This window comes from Nicotiana sylvestris, chromosome 7, assembly GCF_000393655.2.
Source record: "Nicotiana sylvestris chromosome 7, ASM39365v2, whole genome shotgun sequence".
NCBI classification, from domain to species: Eukaryota; Viridiplantae; Streptophyta; class Magnoliopsida; order Solanales; family Solanaceae; genus Nicotiana; species Nicotiana sylvestris.
This window is the reverse complement of record NC_091063.1, coordinates 87,397,004-87,415,836: the sequence shown is the minus strand read 5'-3', so window position 1 is coordinate 87,415,836 and position 18,833 is coordinate 87,397,004. Positions and strand designations below refer to the sequence as shown.

Here is an 18,833-nt window from a genome sequence, read left to right as displayed (position 1 = left end):
GACGAGGATATCCTGGAGTAGGATTTTACGATATTGAGGTAAGTTATAGTTTTAACTCTGGCCTTGAGGGTATAAACCCGAAGAATTTGATATCATGTGATTGTTTGGAGGGATACACATGATAGATGACGGGCGTATGAGTGTATACCTCGAGGGATTGAGACTTGGTCCATCCCTGAAGCTGTGAGGCCTAATAACCATTATCTGTATTTATGCATTTACTTGTTGGTAAACTTGTCTGCCTTCACGTTAGAGATCATGTTTAGGCTTCATTCATGCTCACGTTGTTTGTGCTCAATCATAGAAATTATTGTACATGTTTACCTCAGTCTCTATTATTTTGCTGATATGTTGTGATACTTGATGTGGGTTGTGTCCCCTTATTGGTTGTTACACCCCTTAAATTTAATAACATTAACACCGTTATATATGTTTAATGTGGTATTTCGAGTGGAACGTTTTTGTAAAATTTTATAAAAATATATTGATGTCTGCTGTCTTTTAGGTACTGTATCATGATGGTCTAGGAAAAATCATCTTAAGAATAGTTTTTACAGGGTAGGTCATATCCACATTTTAAGTTGTTTTCGTGAAGTTGCTTTCTTAGTCATTTTTATTTTCAAAAATTATTTTTTCTGCATAGTCATATCATGAAAGCTAGGCGCAGTATTGCTTGTCCGAGAATGAGTAATTGTGCATATCTTCTCTTTTCATTTAGCTATAATACAGATGTTGCTCTCTTCTGGTTTAAGTTTAAAACAAAGCTACATCAATGTGGTACCCAAAGACGTACAAACATAAGATATGTTGGTGTGGAGTAATAGTTTATGTTTCTTTTTGAATAATAAAGATAAATGTACCTAACATTAGATTAGGAAATAAGCTTTTATTAAAAGAACGCTATATTGTTTTTACCATTTTAACAATTAAGCGTACGAAAATTTGTACTTTTGATATGAGATTGGGAAAATTAGAAGTTGAGAAAATATACGTATTTTTACATGGATATTTTAATGAAATAATATTGTATGTATTGATTTTAGATGGTATCATAGTTTATTAATATTTTAATATTTAATAGTAGTACTTTCGGACGAGGACAAGACTAGTTTTTTTGAAGTTATAGGTATTTAAGATATTTATAACAAGTGATAAGTAAAGTCGTGAAGGTGAGAGGGTAAACGAGTTGAAGAAAATGAGGTTGGTCGAAATTTGTCATTTTGGGATAAAATACGGTACGAGCTATGATATCTGATACTTATGGACTAGTATCATACAAGGTATCATATGACCGTGATAGTATAATATATAAAGTAATTTGAGATAATTCTTAATTATGTGGATAATTAGTTAGTTATTGAATTAGTGGGGATTGATAAATTTGGATAAGCCTTAGTGAAGCAACGTGGCTGCCACCTATGGTCTATAAAGTGACTCGTATACCACAGTGCTTATGCAACACAATTTTCTTCCACTCAAACACTGACCCACATATCAATTTGATACACAATTTTGTTTTAAACTTACCCATATTGCTAAAATTCTTCATGATCAAGAATTAAAGCTATTTGATGATAACCAGACTGATTTGGTAACTTTCCAAACTTCTTATGATGACAACCAACAAAATGGTTGTGCTGCAGTCATTACATCCTTTGAAATGGGATTTAGGGTTGCCCGATGATTTTGATAATGAAATAGGTGGTTCACTTCTTTACTTCTTTCGGATTTTTGCCAAATTTAAGAGAGGTTTAACTTTACAATAACATGTATTCTTTTTTTTTGACATGATCCAAGAAATAATACGTAAATGTAATGATATTCCATAAGTGATTTTATTCTTAGCAGTTAAGGATGTCTATGTTATTCATTCCCGTAAAGTGATATTCAAGCATGTCTAAGTATGTTCCTAAGTCTCTATTTAGGTGTACGATAAAGATGTTAATGTTCATAATATAGTGGTACATGTACATGCATCTTCATGTATTTACTACTGTGCTACGGCCGGTCGGGCAGTTACCACCGGTTGGACAGTTATGTATAATTATTTACCACCGGTTGGGAAGTCATGCATATTCATTTACCACTGAGCTATGGCCGGTCGGGCTGCCATGCATTTACTATCGAGCTACGGCCGGTTGGGCAGTTACATATTTACCACTGAGCTACGGCTGGTCGGATATTCATGCATTTACCAACGTGCTACGGCCGGTCGGGCAGTTACCACTGATCAGTTGGGCAGTAATGCATCATACGATATGGATAAGAGTATTAAAGAGAAGCATTGTATATATGTAAGTGTAATAAGTATACATATACGGTGGCACTTTAGAGATTCAGGTTGAATTTTTATGTCTTTAATTAATATTGAATCATTGTTATGTTTCAATTCTGCCTTACACACTCAGTACATTATTCGTACTAACGTTATGTTGTTGGTGACGCTGCATTCATGCCTGCAGGTATAGATAATCAGATTGACGAACCCTCGCAATAGATGAGGTGTGCGTTCAGCGAAAGATCGGTAAGACTCCCCCTCATTCGGAGTGCAGCCGAGTTTTATGAGTCATCATGTCAGAATTTTTGCTACAGACTAATGGGTAGGCCGGTATCCTATCCCATTTTATGCGAAATAATCTTAGAGGCTTTGTAGACATAAATTTATTATGTACAGTATGTTAGAGACCTTGACTACCCATATGTATCCATATTTTATGAACGATGGTTCATTGATATAACATTTTTCCACTTACAATTGTACGTTACGAGTTGTGGTCATGCTTATGTTGGCACTTGATAATTACAAAAGGAATGAATGAGTTACAGAGTGGTTCGCTCGGGCCAGTACGGCACCGGGTGCCAACCATGCCTCTCCAGGTTCGGGGCGTGACATTGGTGGTGCATTGTGAGGCTGGAGAGGTACATGACTGAATGAGACCGAGGGCCTAGTTGTGAGAATATTAATACCATAGCATGTGAGTTGTCCGCATAGCACGTAAGCTAACTGCGAGGGTTCAAGTATTGATACCATAGCGCGTAAGTTATCCGCGTAGTACGTGAGTTGACTGTGCGGATTCAGATATTGATATGATGGCGTGTGAGTTGTCCTACTTAGCGCTTGGGATTTAGGAGCCCCTCCGGAGTTTGTATACACCCTAGTGAGCGCAGAGTATTGAGTGATGAGTGTTTTGAGTGTGTTGAGTGCTAAGTTCGTGTGATGAGTCATGGAGTGACACTGCTGTGAGGTTGTATTTATTTGTGTTGTTGCTGCATTTATCTGTTAAATTTCTTTGTGGCATTTACTGAGTTATGGAATTTACCTGTTTATTTCTGTTTATTTTTAAATTGTAAAAATAAATAATTGGACTGTTTTACTTAGCTCGTCACTACTGCTTAGTCTTAGTTATTTCTGTTGCTACTGAGACCACACCTTGCACTTTATGTGCAGATTCTGGCGAGTTAGAACGCGACGATCGTTGAGTTCAGGCCGACTATAATTGGAGACTTCAAGGTAGATGCTAGCGTCCGCAGGACCTTGTTACCCCGTTTGTTATTTCTTCATTGGACTGTATTGACAGTTAGACAGTTATATTTCTTAGTTCATAGTTTTAGATGCTCATGACTTAGTGAGACCCCAATGTTTGGGGCTTGTTTCCGTATTTTATATTGATCATATACAAAGTTGATTTAGTTTATGAGAAATTCAAATATTGAAATATTTTATTAATTTCTTATAATCGGTTTAGTAGTAATATTTTGAGAAATAGTCTTGCCTTATAACACGATAGGCGTCATCACGACATTATTAGATTTTGGGTTGTGACAATACGCCCCTGCCTGCTATACCCAATAAAACCCTAGATAGACCTGGGTAAAAAAAGTGACTTGAGAGAAATGTCATCTTTTTGAGTTAGAGTAGGATTCTACTTGCACTAGCAGAATCTAACATGTTTTTAGCCCCTGTTGTGGCTTAATTTCGGGTTTATCAAAGGAAGACTGCTTTCAACCAATAATTCACTCTTCAGAGTTGTATTGTTTTGCCCACTCTAACAATTTCGTCCAATGTCTTACAAAGAGCATAGTAGAAGACTGCAGCCCTGGATTTTTGCTCTGTGGATGACTTGTGCAATGTTTTTTAGAGGTTAGTGTTTCAAATCTCCGTAATTATAATGTAACTACCCGACTGGTCATTTTGCTTTTTAGAACACCACTCCCCTAAATAATACTTTCCGTACTTGCTTTGACTGATTTATGACTTGCGGGAATGGTTGGTTCGGGATTTGGAAGAGTTTGGGTTAAAAATCGGAACACTTGGTTCCTTAAGGTTGGCTTAAAAGGTCAAGTTTGACTTCGGTCAACTTTTGAGTAAACGACCTCGGAATCCGGATTTGAGGATTTCAATAGGTTCGTATGATGATTTTGGACTTGGGCGTAAGTACGGATCGGGTTTTGGATGACTGAGGAGCATTTTGGTGCCTAATAGTGAAAGTTGATTCCTTAAGGATTTTGAAGTTCTTAAATATTTGGTTTGGGGTGGGTTTTTATGTTATCGAGGTCCGAAACGAGTTTCGTAATGGGGAATAGTTCCGTATAGCCATTTAAGACTTGAACATAATTTGGTGTCAATCCGAGTAGTATAACTATGTTTCGTTGCGTATGAAGTAATTTAAAGAACTTGAAATTCATAAGTTTTATTGAATTGGTTTTAGGGGTGATTCTTAGATTTTGTATTGTTTCGGGCATTCAAAGGGTTCGAGCGAGTCCGTTTTTTGATTTCAAACTTGTCGGTATGTTCGGACGGGGCCTAGAGGGCCCCGAGCGTCAATCGGACGAGTCCCAAGTTGAGTTAGGAAATTTTGGAAGGAGCTAAAGCTCCAAGTTGCTATCATAACTGCACTTGTGATTGGTTAGCCGCAGGTGAGAGACCGCAGGTGCGGTCAAACTAATACAGAAGCGGCTATGCAGGAGCAGCCCAAAGATCGCAGAAGCGGTCCCAGCCCGCCTGGCCAATTCCGCAGATGCGGTCCCTTAACCGCAGGTGCGTAAATCGTTGAAGGTAGTGCCTTCATTTAATACGGGAATGTGTCATTTTTGACACATTTCCACCATTGTTTGGGCGATTTGGGAGCTTCGAAAGAGATAGAATCCACCTAGCATCTTGAGGTAAGTTCATCCTACTTATTTTGAGTTTAATAGTTGAGTCTTGGATAAATTAACACAAAAAGAGTAGGGAAAAATCATGGGGTTAGAGTAAAACTTAGGGTTTTGATAAAAAATTAGATTTAACTACGAAATTTATTATTGAATGGAGTAGAAATCATATAATATTGATCCTTAAGTTATAGAGAACAACTTTCTTTGAAATTTTTTGGAAACCGGGCACGTAGGCTCGGGGTCGGATATTAGGAAACTTGTGTTTAGGGTTGGGAAATTACTTTAGTAGTTAAAATGCGAACTCTTGAGCTTGTATTGACTATTTCCTACCTCGTTTAATTAGTTTCGGATTGTTCGGCTCCAAATTGAGGGTTTGAGAACGTTCTTGATATTGGGAGTATACTTTGGAATGAGGTGAGTCTCCTTTCTAACCTTGTAAGAGGGAATTGTCCCCGTAGGTGAGTTAATTAATCATGTGTTGCTAATTGTGGGGGATACATACGCATGAGGTGACGAGATTCCGTGCATAGCTACTATTATGTTAATTTTCCGGGAAGTTTAGGACCTGTATCATGCTATATTTGCAAATGTCTATATCATTTCATGTTAGTGAGATCACTTAGGACTTCTTAGGTGTTGGAGATAAATGCATGCACTCACTTGATAACTTGTATGAATTTATTTGACTATGATTGTGCCTTATATGCCTTCTTGATGATAATTGATAGTTGTGGATTGGGCCAATCGCCTCGGTAGAAATAGATGTATCTATGGTTCACGCCATTTGACCCTCTGGCAGCGTATAGTTCCTTTTATGTTGGACCGTGTCGTACGACCTCGGCATAATGTGCGCATGATATCTTGGTGAATTCTTATTCATGACTTGCCTTGTTAAATGCCCTGAAATGTAGATGGATAACTGTGATAATATCTAGCAAATGACCTATCACTTCTTGCTATAAATTGTTATTTATTTGTGACATCCATGCTTAGTATAACACTTTCTTATATTAATTGACGCTAGTAAGTGTCAAGTCGACCTCTCGTCTCTACTTCTTCGAGATTAGATGAGATACCTACTAGGTACATATTGTTTATGTATTCATACTACGCTTATCTACTTTATTGTACGTCTGGTTACCCGTTTGGTGCGCATACTTGATCATAGTCTGAGATTCCACTTTGAGTTGCTCCCTTCCTATGCCATTCAACAACATGATGGAGTCTCTCTTTACTTTTGGTTGTCTATTCTATCTTGGACAGTAGGATAGATTTATTCTTTTGTATATTCTACTAGATGCCCATATTTTTGTGACACTAGGTCATGGCACACACATTAGTAGACTATTCTTTTGGGATTGTATGATTATTATTGTACGTTGCTAATTACCACCTGTTTTAAATTCAAAATTTAGAAATTGTTGTAACTGTTTTGGTAAATTAAAACTAGAACTTGTTAATATTTCCGCGTTGCCTTGCCTGACAACGGCGTTGGGCGCCATCACGACCTATAGTAAAATTAGGTCGTGACAACATGGTATCAGAGCACTAGGTTCACGTATATCTCACAAGTCATGGGCAAACCTAATAGAGTCTTACGGATCGGTACGGAGACGTCTGTATTTATCTTCAAGAGGTTGTAGGGTGTTAGGAAACTACTCTTTATTAATTTTCTATCGTGCAGTGGTTGGTATACTAAATTTCCTTTTTCTAGTCTCTCACAGATGGTGAGGGCACGCACGGCAGATGTTCTAGACCTGGGAGGAGCTGTTCCCCTCATTGCTAGAGGCTGAGACTAGGGGAGGGCACCGACCCGAGGTAGGGGACGAGGGCATCCCAGAGTTGTACCAGTAGCACCATTGGCGGATCTTGCAGGAGATCCTATTATTAAGGAGCAGGGCGAGATGCCTGCAGCTGAGCCTACACCGGCAAACTTCATGATGGCACCATGTTTCCAGGAGGTCATGGGCCGTATGATGCGGTTCATGGACACTATGACTCAGGCTGGTTTATTTCCAGTAGATCCAGCTACATCACGGGTAGGTGGGGGAGCACAGATCCCTACTGCTCAAGCTCCTGGCCATGTAGCTGCAGTGTCTCAGACTCCGTGTGCACTACTCGCGGATAGGGATCAGCCAGTTATTGCAGTAGTCCCCGAGTCCAGACCAGCTGCAGATGGTGATCCACAAAAGTTATTAGATAGATGGACCAGGCTACACCCTCCCATCTTTGTAGGGGAGCGTCATGAGGTTGCCCAGGATTTCATTGATAGGTGCAAGGATAGACTGCATAACATGAGGATATTGGAGTCGTATGGGGTTGACTTCACTACTTTCCAGTTGGAGGGTATGGCCCGTAGATGGTGGCAGTCGTATGTTCTTGGAAGGCCAGCAGGTTCTCTTCCCATCACTTGGAGTCAGTTCACATAGTTATTTCTGGACAGGTATATCCTACCCTTTAAAAGGGAAGAGCTACGGTATCAGTTTGAGCAGCTTGAGTAGGGCCAGATGTCTGTGACCGACTATAAGGCGAGGTTTTCAGAGTTATCCCGCTATGCATTGATGATACTGCTTACTGATGTAGAGAGGGTGCAGAGCTTCTTTGCAGGGTTGCATTCTGGCATTAGGGCCAACATGGCCCGAGAGGTGGAGATGGGGACTTCTTATCAGCTAGTGGTGGAGATTTCTCGGAGGATCGAGGGCTACCATCTGAGGGGTAGGGAGCATATGCAGCAGGACAAGAGGGCTAGATTCTCTGGAGAGTTCAGAGGTGCCTCAACTAGGGGTAGAGGTCACTTTGGTAGGGGTCAACCCAGCACGCCCCCATATTCAGCACCACCACTTGCTCGGGGTGATCCAGTGCGCCCCTATTTCAACGCCATACCAAAGAGTTCTTATCGCCCGCCAGCTATTCAGGGTTCCTCCAATGGGTATTCAGGTCCTCAGGGTTCTTCTGGTTCCTATTTCAGTGCCATGCCGGAGAGTTCATATCATCCATCGACTATTCAGGCTTCTTCCAGTGGGTTTACAGGCCATCAGGGTGAGCTGTCAGGATAGTAGGATGCCGCACCGTGGGGTTGTTTTGAGTGCGGAAACCTAGGTCATATAAGGAGGTAGTGCCCTAGAATTCGGGGAAAGGCAGTGCAGTAGGGTCAGCAGCCCATGATTAGAGCACAGGTTGCCTAGCCTAGCTACCTAGAGGTGGGGGACAAAGTGGTAGAGGCGTTCTAGAGGTGGAGTATAGACAGGGAGATATCGGCCAACTACTACTCAGTCAGGTATAGGCCAGCCAGCCGACGCTCCAGCCAGATTCTATGCCCTTTCGGCCAGAACAAATACATTGGACTCAGATGTCGTTATCACATGTATTATTTCCATCTGCGATAGAGATGCTTCGATATTATTTGATCCAGGGTCTACCTATTCATATGTATCATCTCTTTTTGCTCGTTTCCTGGTTATTCCTCCTAAGCCTTTGGGCACTCTTATTCTTGTGTCCACTCATGTGGGCAATTCTATGGTTGTGGATCGGACTACCGATCATGTATATTCACATTCCGTGGTTTCAAGTCTAGAGCAAATCTCCTGTTGCTTGATATGATTAACTTTCAGGTCATCCTGGGCATAGGTTGGTTATCCCCATACCACACCGTCTTTGATTGCCATGCCAAGACTATTACATTAGCAATACTAGGGTTTCCAGGGTTTGAGTGGAAGGGTTCCGCAGTTGATACATCCAGTCGAGTTATCTCTTTCTTGAAGGCTCGACATATGGTCGAGAAGGGGTGTTTGGCTTATCTGGCTTATGTTCGGGACACCATCGCAGAGTCTCTAACGATTGATTTAGTTCTAATAGTTTGGGAGTTTGCTGTGTGTTTCATTCTGATCTTCCTGGCATGCCACCGGATCGCAATATTGATTTTTGTACTGATAATGGCTCCATGTACCTAGCCTGTATATATTCCATCGTACCATGTGGCTCCGAAAGAGTTGAAGGAGCAGCTTGAGGAGTTGAGCAAAGGAATTTGTTAGACCAAGTGTGTCACCTTGGGCTGCACCAGTATTGTTTGTAAAGAAAAAGGATGGGACCATGCGGATGTGCATTGATTACCGCCAGTTGAACAAGGCTACCATCAAGAACAAGTACCCGTTGTCACGCATTGATGATTTGTTCGACCAGTTACAGGGTGCTAGGGTGTTCTCTAAGATCGACTTGAGATCAGGGTACCACCAGTTGAGGATTCGGGACTTAGATGTTCTGAAGACTGCTTTTCGTACTAGATATGGTCATTATGAGTTTCTGGTAATGTCCTTTGGCTTGACTAATGCCCTAGCGGCATTTATGGACTTGATGAATAGGGTGTTCAGACCTTATATTGATTCCTTTATCATCATCTTCATTGACGATATCTTGATATACTCACGTAGCCTGGGGGAGCAAGAGCAGCATTTGAGAGTAGTTCTTCAGACCTTGCGAGAGCAGAAGCTATATGCTAAGTTCTCCAAGTGTGAGTTTTGTCTAGAGTCAGTGGCATTCTTAGGGCATATTGTGTTAGAAGAGGGTATTAAGGTGGATCCCAAGAAGATTGAGGCAGTTCAGAGTTGGCCACATCCTACTTTAGTGACCGAGATCAGGAGTTTCCTGGGGTTAGTAGGTTACTACCGGCGATTCGTGCAGGGTTTTTCATCTATTGCATCACCTCTGACTAGATTCACCCAGAAGGGTGCTCCTTTCCGTTGGTCCAATTACTGTGAGACGAGCTTTCAGAAGCTCAAGACGACTTTGAATACAACACCAGTTCTTGTGTTGCCTTCCAGTTCAGGGATGTATACGGTATATCACGATGCTTCACGCATTGGCTTGGGTTGTGTATTGATGAATGGGGGTGAGTTATTGCATATGCTTCACGATAGCTGAAGATTCATGAGAAGAATTATCCTGTGCACGATCTAGAGTTGGAGGTGATTGTTCATGCTCTTAAGATATGGAGGTATTATCTGTATGGGTTGTCATGTGAGTTTTACACCGATCATCGCAGCTTACAGCATTTGTTCAAGTAGAGGGATCTCAATTTGAGGCAGCGTAGATGGCTTGAGTTACTGAAGGATTATAACATGACCATTCTTTATCATCCGGGAAAGGCAAATGTGGTCGCGGATGCCTTGAGAAGGAAGGCTGAGAGTATGGGTAGCTTGGCATTCATTCCAATAGAGGAAAGGCCACTAGCCTTGGACATTCAGTCCTTGGATAACAGACTTGTGAGGTTAGATATTTTAGAGCCCAGCCGAGTCCTTGCATGTGTTGTTTCCCAGTCTTCATTATTAGTGGAGATCAAGGCCTGTCAGTTTGATGATCCGCATTTGGCAGTTCTCAGAGAGACGGTTCTACAGGGTAGTGCCAAGGAAGTTTCTATTGGAGAGTATAGTGTCCTACGACTCCATAGTCGCCTATGTGTTCCCAATGTTGATGGCTTGAGGGAGAGGATTCTAGCGGAGGCACATAGTTTGCGGTATTCTATTCACCCAGGCGCTACGAAGATGTATCGTGACCTGAGGCAGCAATATTGGTGGCGATAGATGAAGAAAGACATAATTGAGTATGTGGCTAGGTGTTTGAATTGCCAGCAGGTTAAGTATGAACACCATAGGCCAGGTGGCCTACTTCAGCAAATGCCTATCCCTGAGTGGAAGAGGGAACGCATTACTATGGACTTTGTAGTTGGGTTGCCCCAGACCTTGCGGAAGTTTGATGCAGTGTAGGTCATTGTTGATAGGTTGACCAAGTCGACACACATTATTCCGATTAGACTACTTACACTTCAGAGAGATTAGCTCAGATTTACATTCGGGAGATAGTCTGGTTGCACGGTGTGCCTGTTTCTATCATATCGGATAGAGGCCCTCAATTCACTTCCCATTTTTGGAGAGTCGTTCAGGGTGAGTTGGGGACCCGTGTGGAGCTCAGCACAACATTTCATCCACATATCGATAGGCAGTCAGAGCGGACAATTCAGATTTTGGAGGTCATGCTTAGAGCATATGTGATTGACTTTGGAGGGCAGTGGGATCAATTCTTTCCCTTGGCAGAGTTTGTTTACAGCAACAGCTATTAGTCCAGCATCGAGATGGCTCCATTTTAGGCTTTATATGATCGGCGATGACGTTCTCCTATTGGATGGTTCGAGCCTGGTGAGGCTAAGTTGTACGGTATAGACTTGGTGGAAGATGCCTTAGAAAAGGTGAAGTTGATTTAGGAAAGACTTCGCACAGCACAGTCCAGATAGAAGAGTTACGCGAACCAGAAGGCACGTGATCTATCATTCATGGTCGGCGAGAAGGTCCTCTTAAAAGTCTCGCCGATGAAGGGTTTCATGAGATTCGGGAAGAAGGGCAAGTTGAGCCCAAGGTTTATTGACCCATTTGAGGTGTTGAAGCGAGTTGGGGATGTTGCATATGAGCTTGTTTTACCTCCCAGCTTATCGGGAGTCCACCCAGTTTTTTATGTGTCTATGCTTCGAAGGTATCACGTCGACTGGTCTTATGTGTTAGACTTTAGCACTATTCAGCTAGATGAGAGATTGGGCTTCAAGGAGGAGCCAGTTGCCATTATTGATAGGCAGGAGCGCCAGTTGAGATCCAAGAGGGTTTCGGCAGTAAAGGTCCAATGGATGGGCCAACCAGTCGAGGAGGCAACCTAGGAGTCCGAGGAGGACATGCAAAGCAGATATCCACGTTTATTCCGCACTTCAGGTATGAATCTAAACCCGTTCGAGGACGAATATTTGTTTAATAGGTGAAGAATGTAACGACCCGACTGGTCATTTTGATTTTTACAACCCCATTCCCCTAAATAATAATTTCCGTACTTGCTTTTACTGATTTATGACTTGCGGGAATGGATATTTGGGGATTTGGAAGAGTTTGGGTTGAAATCGGAACACTTGGTTCCTTAAGGTTGGCTTAAAAGGCCAAGTTTGACTTCGGTCAATGTTTTGAGTACACGACCTCGGAATTCAGATTTGAGGATTTCAACAGGTTTGTGTGATGATTTCAAACTTGGGCGTACATCCGGATCGGGTTTTGGATGACCCGTGAGCGTTTTGATGCCTAATAGTGAAAATTGATTCCTTAAGGATTTTGAAGTTCTTAAATATTTGGTTTGGGGCGGGTTTTTGTGTTATCGAGGTCCGAACGGAGTTTCAAGATCGGGAATAGTTCTGTATTACCATTTAAGACTTGCACGCAAAATTTGATGTCAATCCGAGTAGTATAAGTATGTTTTGTTGTGTTGGAAGTAATTTGAAGAACTTGAAATTCATAAGTTTGATTCAATTGGTTTTAGGGGGTGTTTCTTAGATTTAGCGTTGTTTCGGGCATTTCGAGGGTTCGACGAGTCCGTTTTATGATTTCAAACTTGTCGGTATGTTCGGGCGGGGCCCGGGGGCCCCGAACGTCAATCGAAAGAGGCCCGAGTTGAGTTAGAAAATTTTGGAAGGAGTTGAAGCTCCAGGTTGTTGTCATAACCGTACTTGCGGTTGGTTAGCCGCAGATGTGAGACCGCAGGTACGGTCAAACTATCGCAGAAGTGGCTACGCAAGAGTGACCTAAAGATCACATAAGCAGTCCCAGCCCACCTGGCCAATTCCGCAGATGCGAACCCCCTCTCGCAGAAGCGAGACCGTATATGCGGTCCCCTAACCGCAGGTGCAGAATTCGCTGAAGGCAGTGCCTTCATATAGTACGGGAATGTGTCATTTTTGATATATTTCCACCATTGTTTGGGCGATTTAGGAGCTTCCAAAGAGAGCGATTCCACCTAGCATCTTGAAGTAAGTTCATTCTACTTATTTTGAGTTTAATACTTGAGTCTTGGGTAGATTAACACACAAAGATAAGGGGAAAATCATGGGGTTAGAGCAAAACCTAGGGTTTTGATAAAAATTAGATTTAACCACAAAATTTATTATGGAATGCAGTAGAAATCATATAATATTGATCCTTAGGTTATAGAGAACAACTTTCTTCGAAAAATTTCAAAATCCGGGCAGGTGGCCCATTGTCGAATTTTATGAAACTCGTGTTTAGGGTTGGAAAATTACTTTAGTAGTTAAAATGCGAACTCTTGAGCTTGTTGACTAGTTCCTACCTCGTTTAATTAATTTCGGATCGTTCGGCTCCAAATTGAGGGTTTGAGCATGTTCTTGATATTGGGAGTACGCTTTGGAGCGCGGTGAGTCTCCTTTCTAACCTTGTAAGAGGGAATTGTCCTCATAGGTGAGTTAATTAATCATTTGTTGTTAATTGTGGGGGGCTACATACGCACGAGGTAACGAGAGTCTGTGCGTAACTACTATTATATTAATTGTCCGGGTAGTTTAGAACCAGTATCATGCTATATTTGCAAATGTCTATATCCTTTCATGTTAATGAGATCACTTAGGACTTCTTAGGGGTTGGAGATAAACGCATGCAGTCACTTGATAACTTGTATGAATTTATTTGACTATGATTGTGCCTTATGTGCCCTCTTGATGATAATTATTTGACTATGATAGTCGTGAATCCGGCCGATCGCCTCGGTAGAAATAGATGCATCTATGGTTCGCGCCATTTGACCCTCTGGCAGTTCATAGTTCCTTTTATGTTGGACCGGGCCGTACGATCTCGGCATAATGTGCACATGATATCTTTGTGAATTCTTATTCATGACTTTCCTTGCTAAATGCCCTGAAATGTAGATGGCTAACTGTGATAATATCTAGGAAATGACCTATCACTTCTTGCTATAAATTGTTATTTATTTGTGACATCCATGCTTAGTATACGACTTTTTTATATTAATTGACGCTAGTAAGTGTCCGTCGACTTCTCGTCTCTACTTCTTCGAGATTAGACGGGACACTTACTGGGTACATATTATTTATGTACTCATACTACGCTTCTTTACTTAATTGTACAAGATCTAAGGCAGGTACATCAGATTACCCGTCTGGTGCGCATACTTGATCGTAGTCCAAGATTTCATGATGAGCTGCTCCCTTCCTATGTCGTTCAGTAGCATGATGGAGTCTCTCTTTACTTTTGCCTGTCTATTCTATCTCGGGCAGTAGGATAGATTTATTCTTTTGGATATTCTCCTAGATGCTCATATACTTGTGACACCAGGTCTTGGCACATACATTAGTAGACTATTCTTTTGGGATTGTATGATTATTAATGTACGTTGCTAATTACCACCTGTTTTAAATTCAAAATTTAGAAATTGCTGTAACTTTTTTGGTAAAGTAAAACTAGAACTTGTTAATATTTTCGCATGGCTTGCCTGATAAAGGCGTTGGGCGCCATTACGACCAGTAGTGAAATTGGGTCGTGACATATAATATTGTCTAGTTTACATATTTGTGATACCTGAATTGTCTGCTTGCTTCCGCCGGACATGTTCTAACAAATACAACAAAGTTTGACCATGGCAAGCTAAGTGACCGTGTAAAGAGATTATATAGGTCCAAATGCATGAATCATTCTGCATGTATGCAAGTAATATTTTATAAGGTATATCAAGCTAATGGTAAAAGGACCTGTCGAATACGTTGCTAATTAATTTTAAGGGAATGGAAGAAGTGAGTGACGTGAATTAAATCCAGGTACATTTGAAATGAAGCAGGATATATAGAAGGTATATATTTTAGCAGAGTAAAGAGAAGTAGCAATTGTATAGGTAGCGGAACCAAAAGCCATTGACACTGGTCGAAAATGAAAAGAACTGCAATTGTATAGGTAGCGGAACCAAAAGCCATTGACACTGGTCGAAAATGAAAATTCTTTTTTCCCGCACTTGATGATTCACTACTAGAAAACTGGCATTTTTCGTTCGAGGCAAACGGACCGAAATCGATCGAAAATTAAGTATTTGATCGCAAAAATCAACAAAAAAAATTTCTGACAACGGAAATTGTGGTCCCATAGCAAAAAAAAATAAAAATCTATCGGAAATTGGTCAATATTTGACCAACATCTGGTCATACTTGTATATAATGTACAAAAATAATTTTTTAATATATATATATATATGCTACATTGGTAGATCAATTGAAAATTCAATTATCTTCGATTAAAACTTACTATAATTGAATTAAATTGTATTAATACAACTTAATATAATTGGATACAACTCAATATAATTGGATCAATTGAAAATTCAATTATGTTCCATTAAAACATACTATAATTGAATTAAATTGTATTAATACAACTTAATATAGTTGGATACAACTTAATATAATTTGATACAACTCAATATAATTGGATCAATTGAAAATTCAATTATATTCGATTAATAATTATGTATAATTGAATTAAATTGTATTTTGTGTGCATAAGTGTATTATATATATATATATATATATATATATATATATATATATATATTAAATAATCATTAATTTAAATGCATGCCACTAAAACCGACCGAAATCGGTCGGATTTATAACTACTATACATATTTATAATATTATATAGTTAATAATTTTCTATCTACTAAATAAAGGGTCGCTACAAGATTAATGTGGAGGAGTACACTCAGAACTTGCCACCGAATGAGCAAGGCGAGCGACCACCCCTTTCAGACGAAGAAGTGCAGAGTATATGGGTTGATGTTGTCGGTGGTCCTAAAAAGGGGATAGCAAACGGCCTTCCATAGAAATCATTTCGGTGCTATAGGGCTTGATTGCAAGGTATAGGGGCTTCCGCCCAAGGCGAGGCAATTGATAGGTCGACTATCTCGTCTATGGAAGAGAAGATCGCAAAGCTGATAGCAGAGCTTGAAGAGACAAAAGCTATAGAACAAAAGAGAGATGAACAATTTGGTACCCTTCAAGTTCATCTAAAAAGGAGGGACGAACAATTTAATCTCCTTCAATGTCAGCTGGTCGATCTTCTTGTTAGTGGTGCTTTCCCCATTCCTGGGTCTCGTGAGCCTTCCCCATGTGCTAATCTTTCTCGTCGTGATCCTTCAAACTATGCCGATGATGAAGGTTCTAGAAGTGAAGATGGAGATGATGATAGATAAAACACTCATTGAATGGTATGTATTGTTAAACAAAGTATTGAACTTGTCAATATTTAATTGAGACTAGTTTTGAATGATGATTGTATTTGATATTATTTTGTTATTGAATATTTGTATAATTGTTGTTGTGGTTGGTGTTGCTGTTGTGGTTGTTATTAGTGTTGATGGTTAATTATTATTGTTGTTGTTAGATAATGGTTGTTGTTAGTTAATTGTTGTTGTTAGTTAGTTAGTTAATTGTTGTTGTTGATTAATGTTTATTTTAGACTACTCATCTTTGTAATTATCTTCAATTTTTGTATGAGGTAGGTAGAATATTTCAGGGTTTTAAAGTGGAGAAATTCAAAAATAGTCAGATTTACAAGCGGTCATTCAAAAATATCCATGTCACGACCCGGATTTCTCACCATCGAGACCGTGATGGCGCCTAATATCGCACTCTCTAGGCAAGCCAACATTAGAGTTTAGTCACCTTTTTCCTTTACATTTTATAGTTAAAACTAACAAAGTTAAATCAAACGGAAATAATTGCGAAAGTACATAATTTACTAGTTATCCGTATATTATTAACATGCCGAAAATTGTTACCACCCAGAAACTAGCGTCACAACCTACGAACATTCTATGAATAACTATAAGTTTGGGGTTTGAAAGAAAAATACATCTATCTCAAAAGAAAATAAAACAGAAATGGTGAAAACATAGGAGGGGATGCCAGGGCCTGCGGACGCCTGCAGGACTACCTTGGATTTCTTGAATGAAGTATCAGCAACGGACCTCTCAATCAGCCACTACTAGCTCCGAAATCTGCATAGAAAGTGCAGAGTACAGTATCAGTACAATCGACCGCATGTACTGGTAAGTGTTGAGCCTAACCTCGACAAAGTAGTGACGAGGCTACGACGGGGCATATACAATATAACCCTCAACAGTATATAATAAATCCAAAAGAAAATGCGGAACGAAGTAGAACAATAATTTGCAGCAAAGTAAATACGGAACCCAAATGTCTTGCGAGAACTCAGCTATAACAAATCCTTAAGAGAATTACAATACCATAGAATAGAAACACAGCAGAGGTAAATACATAAACAACAAAATGATGCAGTGCGCATCCCGATCCCACTATATAATTAGTAACAATATAAACTTTCACCTTTATTACTCCTTGTAGCGGCATGCAACCCAATCCCACCATTCCACCCTTATTACTTTTCAATATATCACCTTTATTCCTCCTATTGTGGCGTGCAACCCGATCCTACTTGTCCACCCTTATTACTACTTGTTGCGGCGCGCAACCCGATTCCACCAAAGAATCACATTTCACCCTTATTCCTCCTATTGCGGCATGCAAACTGATCCCACCATATCAGTCCAATCACACAATAAGAACAAGTGTTTCGCAATTTAACTCAAGACCCTCCACAACATTTATACCTTCAACCAAAACAAACGGAAATCTGTACAATTAGGAAACTTCAACAAGTAATACTACGCAGCGAGACCAACCAAAGTATACCATGAAGAGCCGAGAAACCTACTTAAGCCAATAATGTAATTTAATGAAACTACATAACAATTAATACCATCAATAGAGAAAACAACATTTAACAAGAAGCAATTAGACATGGAAGCACCAATAAGCATGTAGCAATTAAGACAGGAAGATAATATATTAAGAACGGGGAAAGGAACATGCTAAACAGATAATTTGGCGGCACATAGGTACTATTCACCTCACCTATACGCCACACACATGGATTTTCACATAGCAAATAAGTCGAGGATCCCTAATCCCTCAAGTCAAGGTTAGACCAAATACATACCTCAAGCCAACGACCAACTCAAAGCTCAAATAATGCTTTCCCTCTAGATTCCACCTCCAATTCACTCGTATCTAGTCATAATTAACTTTATAACATCAATTATTGCTAAAAGATTGATTCAAATGCATAATTATAGGTTTCCCAAAAATCTTCACAAAAAGTCAAAAACTGACCTCGGGTCCGTCTTTTAAATCTGATTTTAAAACACTGGACAGTACTTCTTCACATTTGCGAGAGGCTTGTCGCATTCGCGAAGCATTGGCCAGAAGGGCCTTCGCATTCGCGAGAAACCCTATGCGTTCACGAAGGTATACCTCTCCCCCCCGACCTTCATGTTCGCGAGCTGCTTGCCGCGTTCGCATAGAGTATCTTTCCCCCTTCCCAAGTCCCATGCTTTGAGTTCGCGATAATCTGGTCACATTCGCGAAGGATAATGCCCCCAACGCCCCGCATTCGCGACCAGTGCCTCGCATTCACGTAGAAGGATTTCTCCTTCATACCAACTTACTCTTTGTGTGCGCAAGAGTCCCTTCATGAACACGAAGAAGGAAATACCAGATGACAGCTGAAGCCCAAAACATCAGAATTTTCAAGTCTAAAACATCCCGATCAAATTGTCAAAATAACATCTAAAACTACGGATTTAACACCAAAACACATGAAAATTTCAAGATAGTTTCAAAACTTCTATTTTCTCAACTCAAGGTCTGAATCACGTCAAATAAACTCCATTTTCACAAAATTTCACAGACATAACTTAAATATCATATTAAACTTTTATCG

At 40.2% G+C, this 18,833-nt stretch overlaps 2 protein-coding genes across 2 annotated transcripts; both read left to right on the top strand.

The window, feature by feature from the left end:
• The first annotated feature begins 10,268 nt into the window (after window positions 1-10,268).
• LOC138873403 (uncharacterized) lies at window positions 10,269-10,730 on the top strand. The gene has a single exon (XM_070151872.1). The coding sequence runs from the start codon at window positions 10,269-10,271 to the stop codon at window positions 10,728-10,730; it is 462 nt and encodes a 153-aa protein (XP_070007973.1).
• Window positions 10,731-11,476: 746 nt separating this feature from the next.
• On the top strand, window positions 11,477-15,852 carry LOC138873402 (uncharacterized). The gene is made up of 2 exons (XM_070151871.1): window positions 11,477-11,812; window positions 15,700-15,852. The coding sequence occupies exons 1-2, from the start codon at window positions 11,477-11,479 to the stop codon at window positions 15,850-15,852; spliced, it is 489 nt and encodes a 162-aa protein (XP_070007972.1).
• The last annotated feature ends 2,981 nt before the right edge of the window (window positions 15,853-18,833 follow it).